This window comes from Ornithorhynchus anatinus, chromosome 1, assembly GCF_004115215.2.
Source record: "Ornithorhynchus anatinus isolate Pmale09 chromosome 1, mOrnAna1.pri.v4, whole genome shotgun sequence".
In the NCBI taxonomy this organism is placed as follows: Eukaryota; Metazoa; Chordata; class Mammalia; order Monotremata; family Ornithorhynchidae; genus Ornithorhynchus; species Ornithorhynchus anatinus.
In genome coordinates this window covers 185,787,626-185,808,420 of record NC_041728.1, presented here as the reverse complement: position 1 = coordinate 185,808,420, position 20,795 = coordinate 185,787,626, and the positions used below count along the sequence as shown (strand labels likewise).

General features: G+C 56.3%; 1 protein-coding gene across 1 annotated transcript in view; it reads right to left on the bottom strand.

Moving 5' to 3' along the window:
* Positions 1–921: 921 nt before the first annotated feature.
* ADCY5 (adenylate cyclase 5) overlaps positions 922–20,795 on the bottom strand; it is a 63,036-nt gene continuing 43,162 nt past the window's right edge. The window contains exons 9-22 of the mRNA XM_039910054.1: positions 19,286–19,429; positions 18,553–18,575; positions 17,267–17,411; positions 16,874–16,971; positions 16,128–16,215; positions 14,244–14,360; positions 13,359–13,523; positions 11,699–11,877; positions 10,651–10,677; positions 9,357–9,489; positions 7,489–7,752; positions 3,621–3,825; positions 3,140–3,264; positions 922–1,140 (exon numbers count right to left, since the gene is read on the bottom strand). Coding sequence (XP_039765988.1) covers positions 1,012–1,140; positions 3,140–3,264; positions 3,621–3,825; positions 7,489–7,752; positions 9,357–9,489; positions 10,651–10,677; positions 11,699–11,877; positions 13,359–13,523; positions 14,244–14,360; positions 16,128–16,215; positions 16,874–16,971; positions 17,267–17,411; positions 18,553–18,575; positions 19,286–19,429 — 1,842 coding nt within the window. The 3' untranslated portion in view covers positions 922–1,011. The remainder of the gene's footprint in view (positions 1,141–3,139; positions 3,265–3,620; positions 3,826–7,488; positions 7,753–9,356; positions 9,490–10,650; positions 10,678–11,698; positions 11,878–13,358; positions 13,524–14,243; positions 14,361–16,127; positions 16,216–16,873; positions 16,972–17,266; positions 17,412–18,552; positions 18,576–19,285; positions 19,430–20,795) is intronic.

Below are 20,795 nucleotides of genomic sequence, written 5' to 3'. Positions count from 1 at the left end.
GAGGGCGAGGGGGCGCCTGGAGTGGAGCTCCAGGGGCCAGGAGGATTTCCTGTGCGCAGTTGGCAGAGTTGGGGCATCCGAGGGGCGGGCTTGGACCGGGGGCGGCCCCGGGCCCGCACCACGAGGCCGGGGGCGGGAAGGGGGAAGAGAGGGGAGGGTCTGCAAAGTCTCCCCCAGCGGCACCACCCCCGCCCCTCCCCCCGCCGCTTACAAAAATAGAGCTTTTCTTTTTCTTTCCTCGGCGGGGGGGGGGGGGGGGGTTTCCCGGTCCCGACCCCCGTGTAGGGCAGAGTCGCGGTCTCCCTTCTCCGGGCCGGGGTCCTGGGTCCGGGGTCCCGGGACGGGCCGGGGTCCTGGGTCCGGGGGTCCCGGGACGGGGGGTCCGGCCGGTAGCCCGGAACCTTCCGGAATCGCGCTTCGCGCCTGGCCTGCGCTGTGTGAGCTCCGCCGTCCCCGGGCCGGAGGGTCGGCGCTGCCCGGGCCCGCTGGGCCCCCAGCGGGGGGAGGGGGAGGGGAAGGGGAAGGGGAGGAGGGGGCGACTCACGGGAGGGGCCGGACGCCGGGGACCCTCCCCCCCATCCCACCCCGCCCGTCCGGAGCCCCTTCCTCAGCCGGCGCCCCAGGGGCCGGGCCGGTTTGGTTTAATAAATATCTTTCCCGGGCGGAGAGCCGGAGAGAGTAGGGGGCGCCTCCTTCCCCGCCCCCCACCCCAGGCCCTCCAGACTCCCCGCCCGGGGAGACCCGCGCCGGCTCCAGTTCGGGGTCGGGGGTCCCCTCGGCCCCGGAGGCCGGCGCGGAGACGAAGCCAGGCGGTCTGGGCCCGGGCCGGTCCGGGGGTCCCTGGGATCCTGGGGTCCCGGGGGAAGCTTCTTTGGTTGACAGAGGGGGCGGGGCGGGGCGGGGCGGGGGGAGGGGAGGGGGCGGCCGACAGACCCCGGCCCGGCTTCCAGCCCGGGCAAGGTGGGGGAGGGAAGGGGAGAGGGAGGGAGGGAGGGGCCGTCCTGCCCGCCGCTAACTGGGCGGGGGTCCGCCGTTGAGAAAGTAGGTCATCATCTCCCCTTTGCCCTTGACCTTGACGACGCCGCGGCACTCCAGCTGGTACGTACTGGCCGCCAGTACCTGGTACATGTCCGTGGTCACCTGCGGGCGCGCCGGACCGGATCCTCGCTACCGGACATCCCGCTGAAACCCACCCTCCGGCCCCTCCCACCTCCTTCCGGGCCTATTTATTGAGCACCCACTGTGCGCTGAACACAGGTGCGCAATAAATGCCACTGATGGGCTAAGATCCCACCTCCTCCAGTTAGCCTTCCCAGGTCATTCCCGACATATCACCTCCTCAGTCCCCTCTTGCCCTCTGTATGCATTTACTAATCGCCCTCCTCCCTCCTGTCCCTTCCCCCTGCCCCCTCCCAGGAGGGTCAGGACGGGCTAGTGGACAGAACCTGGGCCTGGGAGTCAGAGCATCTGGGTTCTAATCCAGACTCTGCTAAATAGTAGCAATAATAATAATAATAACAATATTTGTTAAGAGCCCGTTGTGTGCCCAGCATTAGGGTAGGTACGAGATCATCATTTCCAACTTGGAGCTTAAAGTGAAAGTAGAAGGGAGAAAAGGAATAGAATTCCCATTTTGCAGAGGAGGAAACTGAGGCCCAGAGAAGTGACTTGCCCAACATCATACAGCAGACAAGTGGAATAGCCAAAATTAGAACCCAGGTCCTCTGACCCCCAGGCCCGAGTCCTTTAAACTAAGCCTTGCTTCTTCTCTTAAGACTGTGAGCCCCACGTGGGACACGGAGCGTGTCCAACCAGACTGCCTTCAATCTACCTTTTATTTATGGTATTTGTTAAATGCTTACTATGTGCCAGGCCGTGGCTTAGTGGAAAGAGCCTGGGCTTTGGAGTCAGAGATCGTGGGTTCTAATCCAGACTCTGCCACTTGTCTGCTGTGTGACTTTGGGCAAGTCACTTAACTTCTCTTTGCCTTAGTTACCTCATCTGTAAAATGGGGATTAAGACTGTGAGCCCCATGTGTTGTATCTACCCCAGTGCTTAGAATAGTACTTGACACATAGTAATTATTAATTAGTTATTATTAAGCACTAATCAGGTTGGACGCTGTCCCTGTCCTGCCTGGGCCTCACAGAATTGATCCTCATTTTTCAGATGAGATAACTCAGTCATAATAATAATAATAATCATCTTGGTATTTGTTAAGCGCTTACTATGTGCAGAGCACTGTTCTAAGCGCTGGGGGATACAAGGTGATCAGGTTGTCCCACGTGGGGCTCACAATCAATCCCCATTTTACAGATGAGGTAACTGAGGCCCAGAGAAGTTAAGTGACTTGCCCAAAGTCACACAGCTGGCAAGTCCCAGAGCCGGGATTCGAACCCATGACCTCTGACTCCCAAGCCCGGACTCTGTGGCTTAGTGGATAGAGGACGGGCCTGGGAGTCAGAAAAACCTGGGTTCTAATGCTGCTCTGCAACTTGTCTGCTGTGTGACCTTGGGCAAGTCACTTCACTTCTCTGTGCCTCGGTTATCTCATCTGTAAAATGGGGGTTAAGACTGTGAGCCCCATGTGGGACAAGGATCGTGTCCAACCTGATTATCTTTTATCTACCCCAGTGCTTAGAACAGTGCTTGACACATAGTAAGTGCTTAGCAAATACTATTGTCCAAGGTCACAAACAGACAAATGGAGGATCGAGGATTAGAACCCAGGTCCTTTTAATTCCCAAGTCCATTCTTTATCCACTAGGCCATGCTGCTTCACCTACTTCAGTGCTTACTCCAGTTCTAGGCACATAGTGAGTGTTTAAACAAAACTCATTATTATCATTACTGGTGTCTCTACAGGTGGGCAACTGACCACTCACCTTAATGATTCTGTTTTCTAGCTGGGTCCATCTCCACCCCTCTAGAATGGAGGTTCCTTGTGGGCAGGGAGCCTCCTTGGGCTTCTACTGGGCTTTCCCAAGCATTTAGCACAGTGCATTGCATCTGGTGGGGAGTGGGGGGAGCGGTGAACCCCAACTATGATGACCCTCTTCCAGAATGGCTGGCCCTGCTGGGCAGTGCAGGGGGGATTTGGGGTGAGAGGCAGAGGGCTGGATGGGTTGACCCCACTGACCTGGATCCTGTTAGGGACGCCAGTGCTGTCCATGCGGCTGGCCACGTTCACGGTGTTTCCCCAGATGTCATACTGGGGCTTCCGTGCCCCGATCACCCCGGCGACCACCGGCCCGATGTTCAGCCCTGATGGGGGGTAGCGGGAGAATTAGACACCCCCCATCCCACCCCGCCCCACCCTCAGGGGCTGTAGTTCGCAGGATGAGTCCCCCCGTACACCCTGCCTGTAGCGCCTCAAGCCCTGAGACCTGCCCTGCCTCAAGACCTAAACGGAGACCCCAACTTTAGACCGCCCCCCAATCCCAAGGCCCTGCAATGAGGCCCCTGCCACCTTGGGACCACACCTGTAGACCCCCATCCTGGGTCCCCATGCTGAGACTCCTGCCACCCAAAACCCTACCTGTAGACCTCCATCCCGGGCCCCCATGCTGAGAGCCCTGCCACCCCAAGACCCCACCCCAGCCCCCCAGTCGCGCCGTTACCGATCTTCATCTGGAAGTTGTTGAAGGAGTGCTCGTTGATGTGTTTCATCTGGTCCATGAGCTTCATGGCGAAGTCGGCCAGGGCCTTGATGTGGGTCTTCCCCGCCTTGTCGTAGGTGGAGTCGTTGAGGCCCGACGCCGCCATGTACGTGCTGCCGATGGTCTTGATCTTCTCCAGCTGCCGGAACCGGTCCTCGCTGATGATCTGGGGGCCGGGGTTGGGAGCAGGACCCTGTCACTAGGGCTCCGTTTTCTCCTCGCCCCTTGCCCCCCGCCACCCATCCCATCTACTCCTCAGACATAGATCTCCACAGTCACCGGTGACTCCCCCACCAGCCCCATCCAAAGGACTCCCTCCACTCCTAATCCTCCTTGACCCCTCAGCTGCCTTTGACACTGTGGGCCACCCCCTTCTCCTGGAAACATTATCCAACCTCAGCATCACTGACACTATCCTCTCCTGCTTCTCCTATCTCTCTGGCAGCTACTTCTCAGTCTCTTTCATGGCTCTTCCTCTGCCTCCCATCCTCTGACACCGGGTGGGGGGAAGGGTTTCTCAAGGCTCAGTTCGGGGGCCCCTCTCTTCTCCATCTACACCCACTCCCTTGGAGAACTCATGGCTTCTACAACCATCTCTCTGCAGTGTGGCCTACTAAATAGAGCATGGGCCTGGGAGTCAGACTCTGCCACTTGCCTGCTGTGTGACCTTGGGCAAATCACTTCACTTCTCTGGACCTCAGTGACCTCATCTGGAAAATGGGGATGAAGACTGTGAGTCCCACGTGGGGCAGGGACCGTGTCCAACCTGATTATCTAGTATCTACCCCAGCGCTTAGAACAGTGCCTGGCATATAGTAAGCGCTTAACAAATACCGCAATTATTATTATTATTACAGATGATTCCCAATTCTCCCTCTCCATCCTGATCTTTCTCCTCTACCGCCTCTCATTTCCTCCTGCCTCCAGGACTTCTTAGCCTGGATGTCCCGCCGAAACTTCAGGCTCAAGTGCAGAGCTAAAATCCTCAACGCTCCCTAACCCTCTCCTCCACTCAACTCTCCCATCACAGTCGATGACACCACCGCCCTCCCCGTCTCTCAAATCTGCAACCTTGCCATTATCCTCAACTCCTCTCACTTTTTCCACCCCCACATTTAGTCTGTCACCGAATCCTCTGTGTTCCCCCTCCACCTTTCCAGAATCCACCCCTTCCTTTCAGTCAGTCAATCGATTGATGTTTGGTATTTACTGAATGCTTACTGTGTGCAGAACACTGTGCTAAGCGCTTGGGAGAGGACAATACAGTAGAGTTGGTAATCACAAGCCCTGCCCATAAGGGAGCTTACAGTCTGGAGGGGGAGATGGACCTGCAGATAGAAATGGCAGAGTATAGGGATGTGTCCATAAGTGCTGTGGGGCTGGAGGTGGGGTGAATATCAAGTGCTTAAGGGGTGCAGATCCAAGTGCAAGGGGGACAGAAGGGAAGGGAAAATGAGGGCTTAGGGAAGGCTACTTGGAGATGAGATTGGAGGAGGACTTTGAAGGTGGACTAGGGATAGGGAGGGAATGTGCCTTCTCACTGGGCCTCGATCTCATCTATCTCACAGCCAACCCCTCTCCCACTTCCTGCCTCTGGCCTGGAATGCCCTCCCTCCTCAAATCCGACAATTACTCTCCCCCCATCCTAAGCCTTATTGAGGGCACATCTCCAAGAGGCCTTCCCTGACTAAGACCCCCTTCCTCTTTCCCACTCCCTTCTGCCTCACCCAAACTTGCTCCCTTTGTTCAACCCCACCCCCAGCCCTGCAGCACTTAAGTGCATATCTGTCATTTATTTATTTATTTATATTAATCCCCATCTCTCTGGCTCTAGACTGTAAGCTCGTTGTGGGCAGAGAATTTGTTTATTGTTGTATTGCACTCTCCCAAGAGCTTAGTACAGTGCTCTGCACACAGTAAGCGCTCAATAAATGTTTGAATGAATGAATTAATGAATGATTGGGAAGGTGGGGGGAATTCCAGACCAGAGGGAGGTGGACAGTGGAGAGAAGGCCACCAGTCTGGTCCAGACACTGGTCATATCCTGGCCTGGCTTGGATATCAAATCAGCTTCCTCCCAGATCTTCCTGACTCCAGCTTCTCCCCTCTCCTTACTTTGCTTGATTGGCTGCCCCAATCGTTTTACTAAAATGTCATTCTGTGCATATCTCCCCACTCCCCCTCTAGAATGTGAGCTCACTGTGGGCAGGAATGTGCCTGTTTGTTGTGATACTGCACTCTCTCAAGCACTTAGTACAGTGCTTTGCACACAGTCAGTGCTCAATAAAGCAGCGTGGCTCAGTGGAAAGAGCATGGGCTTTGGAGTCAGAGGTCATGAGTTCGAATCCCAGCTCTGTCACTTGTCAGCTGTGTGACTGTGGGCAAGTCACTTAACTTCTCTGAGCCTCAGTTCCCTCAACTGTAAAATGGGGATTAAGACTGTGAGCCCCACGTGGGACAACCTGATTCCCCTGTGTCTACCCCAGCGCTTAGAACAGTGCTCTGCACATAGTAAGCGCTTAACAAATACCAACATTATTATTATTATTATTACGATTGAATGAATGAGCTCCACAAAGCCCTCCAATGGCTGCCCATCCACCTCCACATCAATCAGAAGCTCCTGAACATTGGGTTAAAGGCTTTCGATCTACTCTCTGCTTCCTTAATCACTCTCTTCTCCCATTATATCTCAGCTCACACTCTTGGCTCCTCTCACTCCCAACTCCTCAGTGGGCCTCAACCTCGACTGTCTCGCCACTGACTCCTTGCTCCCACCCTCCCTCCTGTCTGGAACTCCCTCCGCATCCCCATCTGTCAGACCACTGCTCTTCTCATCTTCAAAGCCCTCCTGCAGTCACATCATGTCTCCTAACTCTATTGTCTTCTCTCCAGCACTCGATCCAGTACTCTGCTCACAGTAGACATACATACACACATGCTGAGAAGTAGCAGGGCATAACAGCATGAGAAGCAGCATTGTATAGTGGATAGAGCACGGGCCTGGGAGTCAAAAGGTCATGGGTTCTAATCCTGGCCCTGCCATTTGTCTGCTGTGTGGCCTTGGGCAAGTCACTTTAATTCTCTGGACCTCAGTTACCTCATTGGTAAAATGGAAATTGAGACTTTGAGCCCCACATAATAATAATAATAATAATGGCATTTGTTAAGTACTTACCATGTGCAAACCACTGTTCTAAGCGCTGCAGTAGATACAAGGTAGTCAGGTTGGACACAGTCCCTGTTCCATGTGAAGCTCACAGTCTTGATCCCCATTTTACAGATGAGGTAACTGAGGCACAGAAGTTAAGTGACTTGCCCAAAGTCACACAGCAGACATGGCGGAGCCAGAATTAGAACCCATGACTTTTGACTCCCAGGCCTGTGCTCTTTCTACTACTACTACTACTAACAATGTTGGTATTTGTTAAGTGCTTATTATGTGCAGAGCACTGTTCTAAGCGCTGGGATAGATACAGGGTAATCAGATTGTCCCTTATGAGGCTCACACTCTCAAGCTGCTATTAGGCCTAGCAGCTTCCACATAGGACAGGGACTGTGTCCAACCCAATTTACATTTATCCACCTCAGCTAGTAGTGCAGTGCCTGGCACATAGTAGCGCGCTTAACAAATATTACCATTATTATTAGACTGTCAGCTTCTTCTGTTGTCTTCTCTCTAGTGCTCAGTACAGTGCTCTGCACACAGTGGAAGCCCACTGAATGCGATTAGATGGTAAAATGATGGGTGGAGCCTGAGGACCTGAGGGGAGGATGGGAGGAGGTGGGACTTGGCAGGTGCCCGTGGGGAGGGGTGCCCGGTGCCCACCTCGTCGAAGTCTGCGATGATCTCGTTGAGCAGGCGCAGACACTCGACGCCCTCATTGTTGGCCTCCAGTTCTACGTAGAATTCAGAGAAGTTGGCGATGGAGGCGAACATGACGGCCACGCACTCACAGGACTGGTAGTACAGCTCGTCGTTGCGCCGCTCACGGGCCAAGAAGTGCGCGGCCACGTCCTTGGGAAGGATGTTGTGCAGCAGCCGACGGTTGTACGCCTGCAGCTCCTCCATCTCTTCCTTCTCCTCCGTGGCCTGTGGCGGGCGGGAATGCGGCACCGTGGGAGCGCAGCATTGTGGAAGAACGGCAGGTGGGAGCTCGGTATCGTGGCAGTATGGCATCGTGGGCGTGAGGCATTATGGGAGTGTGGCAGGCAGGAGCGCAGGTTTGTGAGAGCGTGGCATCGTGAGAATGCAGCATTGTGGAAGCACAGCATCATAGGAATGTGACATTGTGGGAGCATGGTGGGGGGAGCGTGGCCTCATGGAAATGCAACATGGGAGCAAGGCATCGCAGGAATGCACCACTGTGGGAGTGCAGCAACGTGGGAGCATGGTGGGCGGAATGTGGGATTGCAGCATCGTGGGAACCAAATATCTTGGACGCATAGTGTGTGGAGGGGGAATGGAGCATTGTGGAAGGATGGCATCGGGGGAAAGAGACACTGGGGGAGTGCAGCATCAGGGGAGCACAGCATAATGGGGACGTGACAGTGAAGAAGCATAACATCGTGGGAGTGCGGCAACGGGAGAGTGAGGCGGAGGAGCGAGGCATCGTGGGGACGTGACATCGTGGGAGCGCAACAGGAGGAGTGTGGCGTCGTGGGACCACAGGAGCACTGCCACGCTGGAGTGTAGGTGTTTGGTGGTGGGTTAGGGCGGAGGTTGTCTGGGTATGCGTTCGCCTCGGGAAAGATGATGCCCTCCGTAAGGGGTGGGTTAGGGGTCATCCTGCCTGGAGCCAGGGGCAGAGATTCGATGACCTCGGAACCCTCTGATGGCTCGTCCTCTAGATTATAAACTCACTGTGAGTATGGAATGGGTCTGCCAACTCTGTTGTATTGTACTCTTCCAAATGCTTAGTACTGTGTTCTATCTATAATTGATTGATTGGCTGATTAATTGATGGCCAAGCTGTGAACTTGCAGGGTGCCTGGCACCTTCAAGCATGGGGAACTCGGCAGGGACGGGGAATGTGGGAACACAAGATACAGTATGGCTCAGTGGAAAGAGCATGGGCCTGGGAGTCAGAGGTCGTGGGTTCTAATCCCACTCCGCCACTTGTCGGCTGTGTGACTTTGAGCAAGTCACTTCACTTCTCTGTGCCTCAGTTCCCTCATCTGTAAAATGGGGATTAAAGACTGTGAGTCCCACGTGAGACAACCTGATAACCTTGTGTCTACCACAGTGCTTAGAACAGTGCTTGGCACATAGTAAGCACCCAACAAATACCATCATTATTATTGTTCTCTGTGCTTTGGTTTTCTCAACTGCAAAATGGGGATTTCAATACCTGTTGTCCCGCCTACTTATACTGAGAGCCCCATAGCCCTGCCTATGTCTGGCCAAGGGTCTACCCCAGTGTTTAAAACAGTGCTTGATACATAGTAAGCTCTTAACAAATGTCATTAAAAAAAACAGAAACAACTTGGCGAGGGTTTGGGGCAGAGGGCTGGGGACAAGGGGCTGGAGACAAGCAGCTGGGGCCGAGGTTGGGACCTGGAGGGCTTTCACCAAGGGCGGGGGCAGTCCAAACCCCCCACCAACCTCGAGCCTATCGGTCGATTCTTCCTGGACCATGGCACCATGCGGCCCCCCCGGCCCCTCTTATCCGCCCCCCGCCTCAGCTTTGCCCCCACCTGCAGCTTCCAGAGGAAGTCGAGCCTGGCTGTGGACTCCATCTGCTGCGCGTGAAGGTAGAGGGCCAGGACGAAGACGCTGATCACCAGCGGGGTCACGATCTTCAGGGACACCTTGGTTTCCTGGGGGTGGCTGCGGGCGGGGTGGCAGGCTGCTGGGACCCTGCCCGGACCCCCAGCTCATCCCCCCTCCTCGGGAGCAGGGCCGCAACCCCCAAAGTGTGGATGGTGGTCTAGGGCCTGCTGCAGCCCCACCCCCCCCGACAGAGGGGAGGGAAGGGGAAAGGAGGGGAGGAAAGGAGAGGGGAGGGGGCTAGTGGTTGCAAGGAGCTTTGGATTGCCTGGGGGTCCTTAGTCTTCACAGCCTCCAGCCCTCGCCCCAGGTCATAGACAGTGAGCCGACCCGTTCTCTTCAGACGGTGCTCGGCAGCCAGTGCTCCACAGCCAGCGCTCTGCAGCCAGTGCTCACCATTCAGCACTCGGAAGCCAGTGCTCGGCAGGCAGCGCTCAGCATCCAGCACTCAGCAGCCAGTGCTCGCCTGCCACTGCTTGGCAGGCGGTGCTCCACAGCCAGCGCTCTACAACCAGTGCTTAGTATCCAGCACTCAGCAGCCAGTGCTCAACATCCAGTGCTTAGCAGCCAGCACCCAGCAATGCAGCGATGTGCTCTCTGGCAGCCTCGTAGCTGCGGAAGGAGTTGCCTTCGACTCCGCCCAGAATAGGCTCCGGCCCCCTCCGGGACCCCCCGCCCCCCCGCCCCCGGACACCGGCCCGGGGTAGGGGACGAGGAGGAGGAGGAGGGCAGTGGGAATGAAGAGCACGGAGAGCAAGAGGATGCGGGGAGTGGAGAGGAGGTGGAGGATGAGGACGAGGAAGAGAGGACTGGAAGCTCTTTGAGAGCTCTCCCCAGTGCTCAATACAGTGCTCTGCACATGGTAAACGCTCCATAAATGCCACTGATTGATGACAGATTGATTGCAGAGCAAGAGGACGCGGGGTAGGCAGAGGATGAGGGGGGGAAGCAATCTCCCCCAGTGTGAAGGGTTATTTTCCCCCTGACTCAACACTGGGGGTGCCTTCCTGTTTGACTGGTCTGGACTGGACTTGTTCTTCCAGGGCTGGGCAGCAGATTCAGTTCCCGTCCTTCTCTCTCCTCCCACCCCCATGATGTTGGTCTGCCCTGCCCGGGCCGGAATGGCCTGGCCGTGAGACCCAAGCCCCCTGAGCTCCCCCTAATTTTCCCCCGAGCTCCTCCTGAGCTCCTTCCAAGGACCAACACAGACCAAACACTCACCATTCCATGGTCCCGTTTTGGAAATCCCTGTGGACAGAGAGGCCGGAGGGGCGAGGTCAGCGAGGTTTGGACGGCCCGGCCCGAGTCCCCCCTCTCCTGCCGGACCCCGCTAGCCCCAGGGGTCGCCCCCCGCCCCACCTCCGGCCAGTGGGGATCCCAAGAGGGCTCCAGAAAACTCCTCCTGAGTCTGATCCCCATCCCTCACAGCCTCAGTCCCTCCTTCCCTCCCTCTACGGGGCCGCACCCAGAGACAGACAGCACAGCTCCTTCTCCCCAAGACGCTCCAGTGGGGCTCCTCCCCTCCCCTTCGTGGGGCCAGGCAGAAGCGAGGGGAGAGGCAGGCATGGCTGGGGTCCAGGCTGGGCTCTGTGGCCATTCCAGGTCCGGGGAGGGCGGTGGGGCCAGGCATCATCATCATAATAATAATTATGGTATTTGTTAAACGCTTACTCTGTGCCAAGCATTGTTCTAAGCGCTAGGGTAGATAAGGTAATGAGGTTGTCCCACATGGGGCTCACAGTCCTAATCCCCATTTTCCAGATGAGGTAACTGAGGCCCAGAGAAGTTAAGTGATTTGCCCAAGGTCACACAGCAAACAAGATAGAGGCGGCATTAGAAAGTACGTCCTCTGACTCCCAAGCTTGGGCTCTCACCACTAGACCATGCTGCTTGGGGGTCCCGTGGTGGGTGTGGGCAGGGGGGGCCGGGCTGGGGGTCTGGGCTGGGTGTGGGAGGGGGTCTCAGGCGGGTGTGGGGTGGATGTGATAAATATTTATTTTATTAATGAGGTGTATATCTCCACGATTCTATTTATCTTGATGATATTGTCTTGCTTTGTTTTGTTCTGTTTTGCTTTGCTGTCTGCCTCCCCCGTTTAGACTGTGAGCCTGTTATTAGGCAGGGATGGTCTCTATCTGTTGCCGAATTGTACATTCCAAGCACTTAGTACAGTGCTCTGCACATAGTAAGCGCTCAATAAATACTATAGAATGAGTGTGGGCGAGGGTCTGAGGCGGGGGTGCGGGGCGGCGCATGCGGGGTCACCCACAGGACGTCGGCGGCGGCGTTGAGCAGGTCGGCATTGTCGAAGAGGGCGGCGGCGGGGCCCTCGACGATCAGTACGTAGACCGCCTCGGCCACCAGCAGCAGCGCCAGCTTCCCCGGGCAGCTCATCTGCAGGAACCCCGAGCAGGCCAGCAGGCTCAGCAGCACGCTGTACGTGAAGTACTGGGGAGACACGCCGCCCCACCCCTGTCAGATGCCCCCGGGGGGGTCGGGGGTCAGTGGGTCAAGGGGTCAGGGGGTTGGGGGGTGTCAGGCCAGCAGGCTCAGCAGCACGCTGTACTTGAAGTATTGGGGAGACCTGTTGCCGAATTGTACATTCCAAGCACTTAGTACAGTGCTCTGCACATAGTAAGCGCTCAATAAATACTACTGAATGAATGACACGCCGCCCCGCCCCCATCAGACGCCCCCAGGGGGGCCGAGGGGGCGATCGTGGGTGCAGTTGGGGACTGTGAGGGAAAGTGGCGATCAGGGGGAGTCAAGGAGGCTGTGGAGGTGGGGAGGGGACCATGGGTCTCAGGGAATGTGGGGGACTGGCAGGATCTACAGTGGTCAGCGCCATGGGCTGGACCAGGGACGGGGCAGACACCCTATGCCTCCAGGCCGAGAAGATCCCGATAACTGGGAGGGGGGATTGAGTTGGGGGGTGGGGTGGGGAGAGAGGACAAAGATATCCCCCTCCCTCTGTCCCTCTGGGCGAATGGGTGAGGGGCTCCAGCCTGGACACTGAGGAAGTGGAAGGGGACTGGGAGACAGGAATCCTGGGTTAATGATGATAATAACAATAATAATGATATAATAACAATAATGGTGGTGGTATTTGTTAAGCACTTACTATGTGCCAAGCACTTTTCTAAGCACTGGGGAAGATACAAGGTAATCAGGTTAGACATGGTGCCTGTCCCACATGGGGCTCACACCCCATTTTACAGTTGAGGTCACTGAGGCCCAGAGAATAATAATAATGATAATAATGGTATTTGTTAAGCACTTACTATGTGCCAAACACTGTTCTAAGCGCTGGGGTAGATACAAGGTAAGCAGGTTGTCCCACTTGGGGCTCACAGTCTCAATCCCCATTTTATAGATGAGGTAACTGAGGCACAGAGAAGTTAAGTGACTTGCCCAAAGTCACTCAGCAAACAAGTGGCAGAGCCGGGATTAGGACCCACATCCTCTGACTCCCAAGCCCCTACTCCTTCCACAAAGCCACACTACTTCTCTAGAGTGAAGTGACTTGCTCAAAGTCACACAGCAGAAAAGTAGTAGATTTGGGTTTAGAACCCAGGTCCTTCCGACTCCCAGGCCTGTGCTCTTTCACTAGACCACGCTGCTTCAGTCTCGGACTGCTGTGTGACCCTGGACCAGAGGCGGCCTCTGGGCCTCAGTCCTGCCAGTACAGGGGGAAAGGCCTCCAGGGCAGTGGGCCAGAGACCTTGGGAGAGCCTTGGGAGAAGAAGTCTTGCTCACCCCCACCAAGGTGCCATCCCGGGCAGCACCCCTTGCAGTGCCCCCTTAGTACCTCCCCAGCAGTTCCTCTCCTGCAGTGCCCCCTTGCAGAGCTGCCGCCCACAATGCCCCCCAACCAGTGCCACCCCCTGAAGCACCCCCTCCCCTCTCCCCACCCCCACCACACCCCGCACCTCAGGAAAGTGGCACTGAGGCTGAGAGCTTCCGCAGGAGGTCAGCTCAGCGCCCAGGGTGAAGTTGAACTCAGACGCAAGCACGTGGCAGGCGTTGACCTCGTTCCGTGAAACGTTGTGCTCGGCCGCCAGACAGCTGAGCAGGTCCACGCGGCTGCATGTGAACTGGGGGTGGGGCAGGGCAGCGGTGGGACCGGGCTGAGCCACGGCCCGCCTACGTCTCCCCCCGCACCCCGACCCCAGCCACGTCCTCCAAGCAGCTGAAGTGGCCAGTGTTTTAGTGGTGGAGCAGACCTGAACCGTTGTTCCTCCTCACCCTAAATACCCACCATCCTTCACCTCCTAGCCCCAAACATACTCCCAGCCCCACCTGCCAAGGCCTGGGGGATTGTCCTGGCCAGGCTCCACTGCAGTGGAAGGGAAGATGATGAGACACCAGATAGGACTTCCCTCAGCTCGGCCTGGCCCATGGCCTGGCTCAGCCACACGTGTCAGCCTGGCCAGGGAAGCTCGGCCTGGCTTGTGGCTTGGCAGATGAGGCTCAGCCCTGCCCGTAAGGTTTGACCTGGTCTGGGGCTCAGCCCAGCCTGTGACTAGGTCCAGCCTGTGAGGCTCAGCTTGGCCTGTGGGGCTCGGTTCAGACTATAGGATTGGGCTTGGCCCTTGGCATGGCTCATCCTGGGACTAGACCCGGGACCCGGCCTGTGCAGCTCAGCCCGGCCCGTGCGGCTCGACTGGGCCTGTGGCTAGGCCCAGCCTTTGTGCCGCGGCTCGGCCTGGCTCGTGGGGCTCGGCCTGGCCTGTCTCTTGGCCTGGCCTGTGATTAGGCCTGGTCTGAGGGGCTTGGTCTGGCCCACGCTGGGGGCGGGGGCCGGGTGCGCCTACCATGTTGACGAAGGCGGACAGGAACACGAGGGAGATGGTGCAGACACCGACCGCCGTGCTGTTCCTGCGGGACTGGACGATCTTCCGGGACAGCGACTGCAAGGGCGCCGGGCACAGCTGGGGGTAGCGGGGGCCACGCAGGGGCCAGGTCAGCCTTGCTCCTCTGGCCCCGGGGACCGCCGCTAACGGCCACTCCCTCCCCAGATGCTCCCACATTCCTTCCACCGTCCACCCCCAGGACTCGTCTTTCCAGAGCCCTCTGCCAGCTGGGGGTGGGGAGGGGCAGAGGGAAGATGAAGAGGCACAGTCCCTGCCCTCAAGGAGCTGCCAGTCTGATAGGGAAACAGAACACACAAACACATATGCGTGCATATCCGCACACACATACACACAGACACTCACTGTGTTGGGCACTGAGGAAGGGCGGAGGGAGGAGGAGACACAGTCCCTGCTTTTAGTGGGCTGCCAGTCTGATGGGGAGACAGGACATCTACGTACACACATACATGCACTGTGCGGGGCACTGGGGGAGGGAAAGAGGGAGGAGGAGACACAGTCATTACCCTCGAAGGGCTGCCAATCTAATGGGGAGACCAGACACATATACATGTGTGCACACACATACACACAGTAGTGCTGGGCATTTGAGAAGGGCAGAGGAAGGAGGAGCCACGATCCCTGCCCTCAAAGGGCTGCTAGTCTGATAGGCAGATGGGACAGGGACACACACACGCACAAGCACACACTCATTCACTCACTCGCTCACTCACTCTGTGCTGGGCACTATGGAGGGACAGAGGGAGGAGGAGACATAATCCCTGCCCTCTGAGAGCTGCCAGTCTGATGGGGAGACAGGACACACACACACGCTCTCTCTCTCTCTCTCTTTCTCCTGGGAGCTGGGGGAAGGACAGAAGGAGGAAGAGACATCCTGCCCTCGAGGGGCTGCCAGTTTGATGGGGAGTCAGGGCATACTCACACAGACACACACATGTGCAAACATACACACTCACACACACATACACACTGTGCTAGGCACTGGAGGATGGGAGGGACACAGGGAGGAACAGATATGGTCCTTGTCTTATGGGGTCAAGGACTGTGCCTGATCTGATCACCTCATATCTACCCCAGCATTTAGTACAGTGCTTGGCACATAGTATGCACTTAACAGATATTGCTATTGTAATAATTATTACAATTATTATTATTATCATTACTATGGTATTTGTTAAGCTCTTACTATGTGCCAAGCACTGTTCTAAGTGCTGGGGTAGATACAAGCTAATGAGGTTGTCCTACATGGGACTCACAGTCTTAATCCCCATTTTACAGATGAGGTAACTGAGGCACAGAAAGAAGTGAAGTGACTTGCCCAAAGTCACACAGCAGACAAGTGACAGAGCTGGGATTAGAACCCACAAACTCTGACTTCCAAGCCCCAGCTCTTTCCACTAAGCCACTCTGCTTCAATGGTAGTAAAATGGGGATTCAAGACCTGGTGTCCCTCCTGCTTAGATTGTGAGCCCAGTGTGGGACAGGGACTGCATCTGACCCAATTACCACAGGGCTTGACACATAATTAGTGCTTAACAAATAGCACTGTTATTTGTACCACGTTATTATTTCATTCATTTGTTCATTCATATTTATTGAGCACTTACTGTGTGCAGAGCACTGTACTAAGTGCTTGGGAAAGTACAATACAACAATAAAGTGACATTCCCTGCCCACATTGAGTTCACAGTCTAGATTGGGGGAGACGGACATCAATAAAAATTATTTATTAAATGATTTTTGATTATGATTTTGATGATGGTTGTGGGGGGGCAGGCGGGGGAGTGTGGAGTGGGGAGGTGGGGAGCGGGGCAGGGAGGCGCTCACCGTGGTGCAGGTGTAGACCCCGGACACAAACACCACAGCTGTGAGCATCAGGGCAGCGGCCAGGTAGGCGCCCAGCATGAACCTGGAGCTGGGGCCGGGCCGGGCCGGGGGCTCCCGTTACCGGGGGCTGTCGGCCCGGGCAGGGGATCCAGCTGGGTGAGGGGGCCGGTGGGGGCGGGGGCAGGGGCTGGACAGGACGCCCCCAGGATTCTGGTCCTGTGGACCTGCCCGCTGCCTGGTGGTGTGCTCTGGTTGGGTCCACCTCCCCTGGGATCCCGGGGAGGTCGACTGGACAGCGGGTCCCTTGCGCATGTGGAGAGCTGGGGCTGGGGGAAGGGTCCCAGAGGACCGTTCGGGGATCCCGGGGGGCAATGTCACAGAGGTGTGGGGTCTTGGGGGAGAGAGAGAGTGGGAGCGGGAGTTTGTGTGGGAGAAATGGGGGTATAAGCCAGGACTGTGGGAGGCGGTAGGGGCAGGGGGGTTGGGGGATGGGGCAGCTCCGTGGGCTGGGAGGTAGGGGGTGAGGTGCTGGGGAAGGGGCCCAAGGATAAGGGAGGGAGGTGGGGTGGGAAGTGGTGGGAACGGAGCAAGGGGAAGCTGGCAGGGTGCTGGGGGTGGGGCACAGTAGAGGAAGGGAGGGTGGGGGCGGTGGTTGGGGGGGTGCTGGGGAAGGAGCTGGGTGTGGGATCAAGGAGAGGGTGGTGGGGTGCTGCGGGAGGGGCAGGGTGGGGTGGTGCCGGACTCACTGGGGCACGACGGTCATCTGGACGAGGCAGATGAACAGAAAGACGATGGAGGCGCAGGCCACGTAAGCTCCGAACCGGCCATCCACCTGCTTGGAGTACTGGAGACATGGGGGAGGGGGTGGGCTGCCCTGTCTACACTGCCCATTCTGTCTACACTGTTCATTCTGTCTCCCAGGCACCAGGCCTGCCCATGCTGTCTACACTGTTCAACCTGCCTACATGAGCCCAAGGGCTCCCTAACCCGCCTCCCCGTGCCTGTGCCCCATTTTTCCTTCCCTCGGGCCCCTTCCCTCTTCCCTCCCCTCTGCTTCCCCCCACCTCTCCTCTCCCCCTTCAATGCCCCTTGCCCCCCCCCATGCTTGGACCCCCAGCCCGACCTGGCCCGGCCCCCACCTTCTGCTCCAGGTCGGGCTCCCGGAAGGTCAGCAGGAATTTCCGCACGTGCTCAGATCGCAGCCGGTCAATGCTTCGGGCGTCAATGGCTCGGCCCAGAAACTCGTCCACCTCATCCTCGGGGTTCATGTTTTCCTGAGTGTTCCTGGGAACCGGAGCACTGGGTGTGCTGCTTCTTCACCATCATCCCCTGGGTCTCCCCATTCTCCCCACAGAAATTACACCGAGAGTCCCCAGGTCTACCTCAAGAGTCAACCCCAGTCTACATCAGAGGGTCCCTCAGTCTGTCTCAGAGTCTTCCCAGTTTACCTCAGAGCTTTCCCAGTCTCCCTCAGAGTCTCCCCAGGTCTATTTTAGGAATTCCCAATCTGCCTCAAACTCCCCCAATCTACATCCCTCTCTCCCAGTCTACCTCGGTCAGCCCCAATCTACCTCAGAGCCTCCCCCGATCTACCTCAGAGTCACCCCAGTTTATCTTAGTCACCCCCAATCTATCTGAGAGTCTTGCTCAATCTACCTCTGAGTCTTCCGTGATCTACTTCAGGGTGTCCCTGGTCTACCTTGAAGTGTCTCCCATGTTTATTTCAGAGTCGCCCCCAGTCTACCTCAGTCACTCTCAGTCTGCCTCATAGTCTCCCCCACACTGCTTGTCTCCTCCCAGAGTCTCTCCCGAGAGCCTCACCCCAGTGACTTCCCCCCAGAGACCTCTGAGGCTCAGGGAGTGCCCCCGACTGCCCTCATATGTGAGGAGCAAGAGAGAAAGGGATAGCTGACTTGTTTTGTTTTGTTTTGCTGCCTGTCTCCCCCTTTGAGACTGTGAACCCGTTGTTGGCCAGGGATTGTCTCTATCTGTTGCCTAATTGTACATTCCAAGTGCTTAGTACAGTGTTCTGCACATAGTAAACGCTCAATAAATACGTTGAATGAATGAATGACCTCTGACCTGAGCTACACGCAGATAGTCCAGCTGCATCAGCCCCCCTGGGGGAGCTCTTCTCTAAACCTGTGAGGAAGGGTCTTGGGTGCAGGTAGGGTGGAGGGGAGGGGACGAAGGGCTGGGAGGGGTTAAGCCCACCCTATCCCAGGTTGATTGCCCCGCTGCCCCCGACTCCTCCCCCAGAGGGGAAAGCAGTCATTGGGGTGTGGTGGAGGATATATGCACGTTGCCATGATGTCTCTTCTGGTGAACTTCATCACTGGAACCCCCAAATGGGCCCCTCCCCTCTCCCCCCGCCACTCCCTCATACCCATCCTGGGCAGAAGGGGAGAAAACCACCACTACTCACTTGTCCTTGGGGTCTTCGAAACCCTGCGGGACCCAGAGACACAGAGACAGCAGAGAGACACAGACAAGGAGGAGAGAGAAATACACAGAGACACAGCGAGACAGCAGAGACACAGGCACAGAGAGGCAGGTCCCAGGATGAGATTGGGACTCCTTCTCTCTCCTTGAAGCTCCCATCAGGGGAGGGTCGGGTGGGGAATTGGGTGTGGAGGGGTTAGCGAGGGGGGCAGGGATCAGTGAGGTTGGGATGGGGCGGGGAGGGGTTGGGGGGAGAGGCTGCTAGCCCTACCTGGGCCCAACTCAGTCCCTCCCCACCTAACCCAGCCCTTCCCCAATCCAGCCCTGCCCAGTCCTGTCCCGGGATGTCTTCCCAGCAATCCCAGCAGAATCCTGTTCCCTCAGCTCCCCCACTGCCACCATGCCTACTCCCTCCACCCAGCCCCTAGGGACCCTGTAGCCCATCCCATCTTCTGATGAACCCGAACCCTGGGTTCTTTTTATGCCACGATCTGATTTCCTGCTGACCCGTTTCCTGGCTCTCTGTGCCCTGCTACCTGGTTTCCCGCTGCTTGATTTCTTTTAACTCCGTTGCCTGGTTTCCTTTAACCTGCGGTCTAGTTTCCCTCAGTCCCGTTTCCTGTTTCTCCTGAGCATGGCCAACTGGATTCCGGTTTTCAGAGCCCTGCCGCCTGTCTTCCCTAAGCCCCACAGCCTGGCTTCTTCGCCCCACTCACCATCCTCTTCATTTCCTTGGAGACCTGATGGCCGCCGCCCCGGTGGCTGTAGAAGGGGCGGTCAGCAGCCCAGGGGGGCGGGTTGTGGCCGATGGAATTGGCACGTTGTCGGTTCATCCTGGCGATCATGGCTTTTTCCTCTTTCTGGGGGACAATCAAGCAATCCATCCATCCATCAATAATACTGACCAAGAGCTTACTGTGTGCAGATCACCGTACTAAGCACTTGGGAGAGTACAATACCACAGAGTTGGTAGACACGCTCCCTGCCCACAAGGAGTTTACGATGGAGAGGGGGAGATAAGGGGGATATGGAAGGGAGAGGGAATAGAGGAAATGAGGGTTTAGTTGGGGAAGGCCTCTTGATGGAGATGTACCTTCAAAAAGGCTTTGAAGGTGGGGAGAGCGGTGGTCTGTCTGATAATAATGCTACTATTATTATTATAAAAATAATAGTAATGGCATTTATTAAGTGCTTACTGTGTACCAGGCACTATACTAAGCGCTGGGGTGGATACAAGCAAATTGGGTTGGGCACAGTCACTGTCCCACATAGGGTTCACAGAGGAAGCACAGAGAAGTGACTTGCTCAAGACAAGTGGCAGAGCCGGGTTTAGAAACCCATGACCTATTGACTCCCAGGTCCATGCTCTATCCTCTATGCAATGCTGCTTCCCATATGAAGGGGGAGGGAGTTAATAATTAATAATAATTATGGTATCTGTTAAGCACTTACTATGTGCCAAGCACTCTTCTAAGCACTGGGTAGATACAAGGTAAGCAGGTTGTCCCACGTGGGGCTCACAGTCAATCCCCATTTTACAGATGAGGTAACAGGCCCAGAGAAGTTAAGTGGCTTGCCCAAGGTCACACACCAGACAAGTGGTGGAGCCTGGATTAGAACTCTGACTCCCAAACCCGTGCTCTTTCCACTAAGCCACTAGGCCAAAGGGAGGATGTGGGCGAGAGGTAGGCGATGAGATAGACAAGATGGAGGGGGAGTAAGAAGTTTGGTGCTATTCATTTATTCATTCAATTGCATTTATTGAGTGCTTGCTTAGTGTGTACAGAGCACTGTACTGAGCACTTGGGAAAGTGCAGTACAATAATAAACACATCCCCTGCCCAAAACAATCTTACAGTCTAGAGTCGGCGAGACAGACAACAATAAGCGTTCAGTAAATATAATTGAATAAATAAATTACAGATATGTACATAAGTGCTGTGGAGCTGGGAGGGCGGGAAGAGCAAAGGGGGCAAGTCAGAGTGACACAGAAGGGAGTGGGAGATGAAGAAAGTGGGGGATTAGTCAGGGAAGGCCTCTTGGAGGAGATGGGCTTTTAAGAAGACTTTGAATCGGAGAGGAGAGTGAAGTGTGCGGGCTGGGTAGCAGGAAATCAGCGAGGTGAGGTAGGACAGGATGAGCTGACAGGGGGCTTTAAAACTGATGGTGACGGGTTTCTGTAGGATTTAGAGGTGGATGAGCAACCACTGGAGGGTCCTGAGGAGA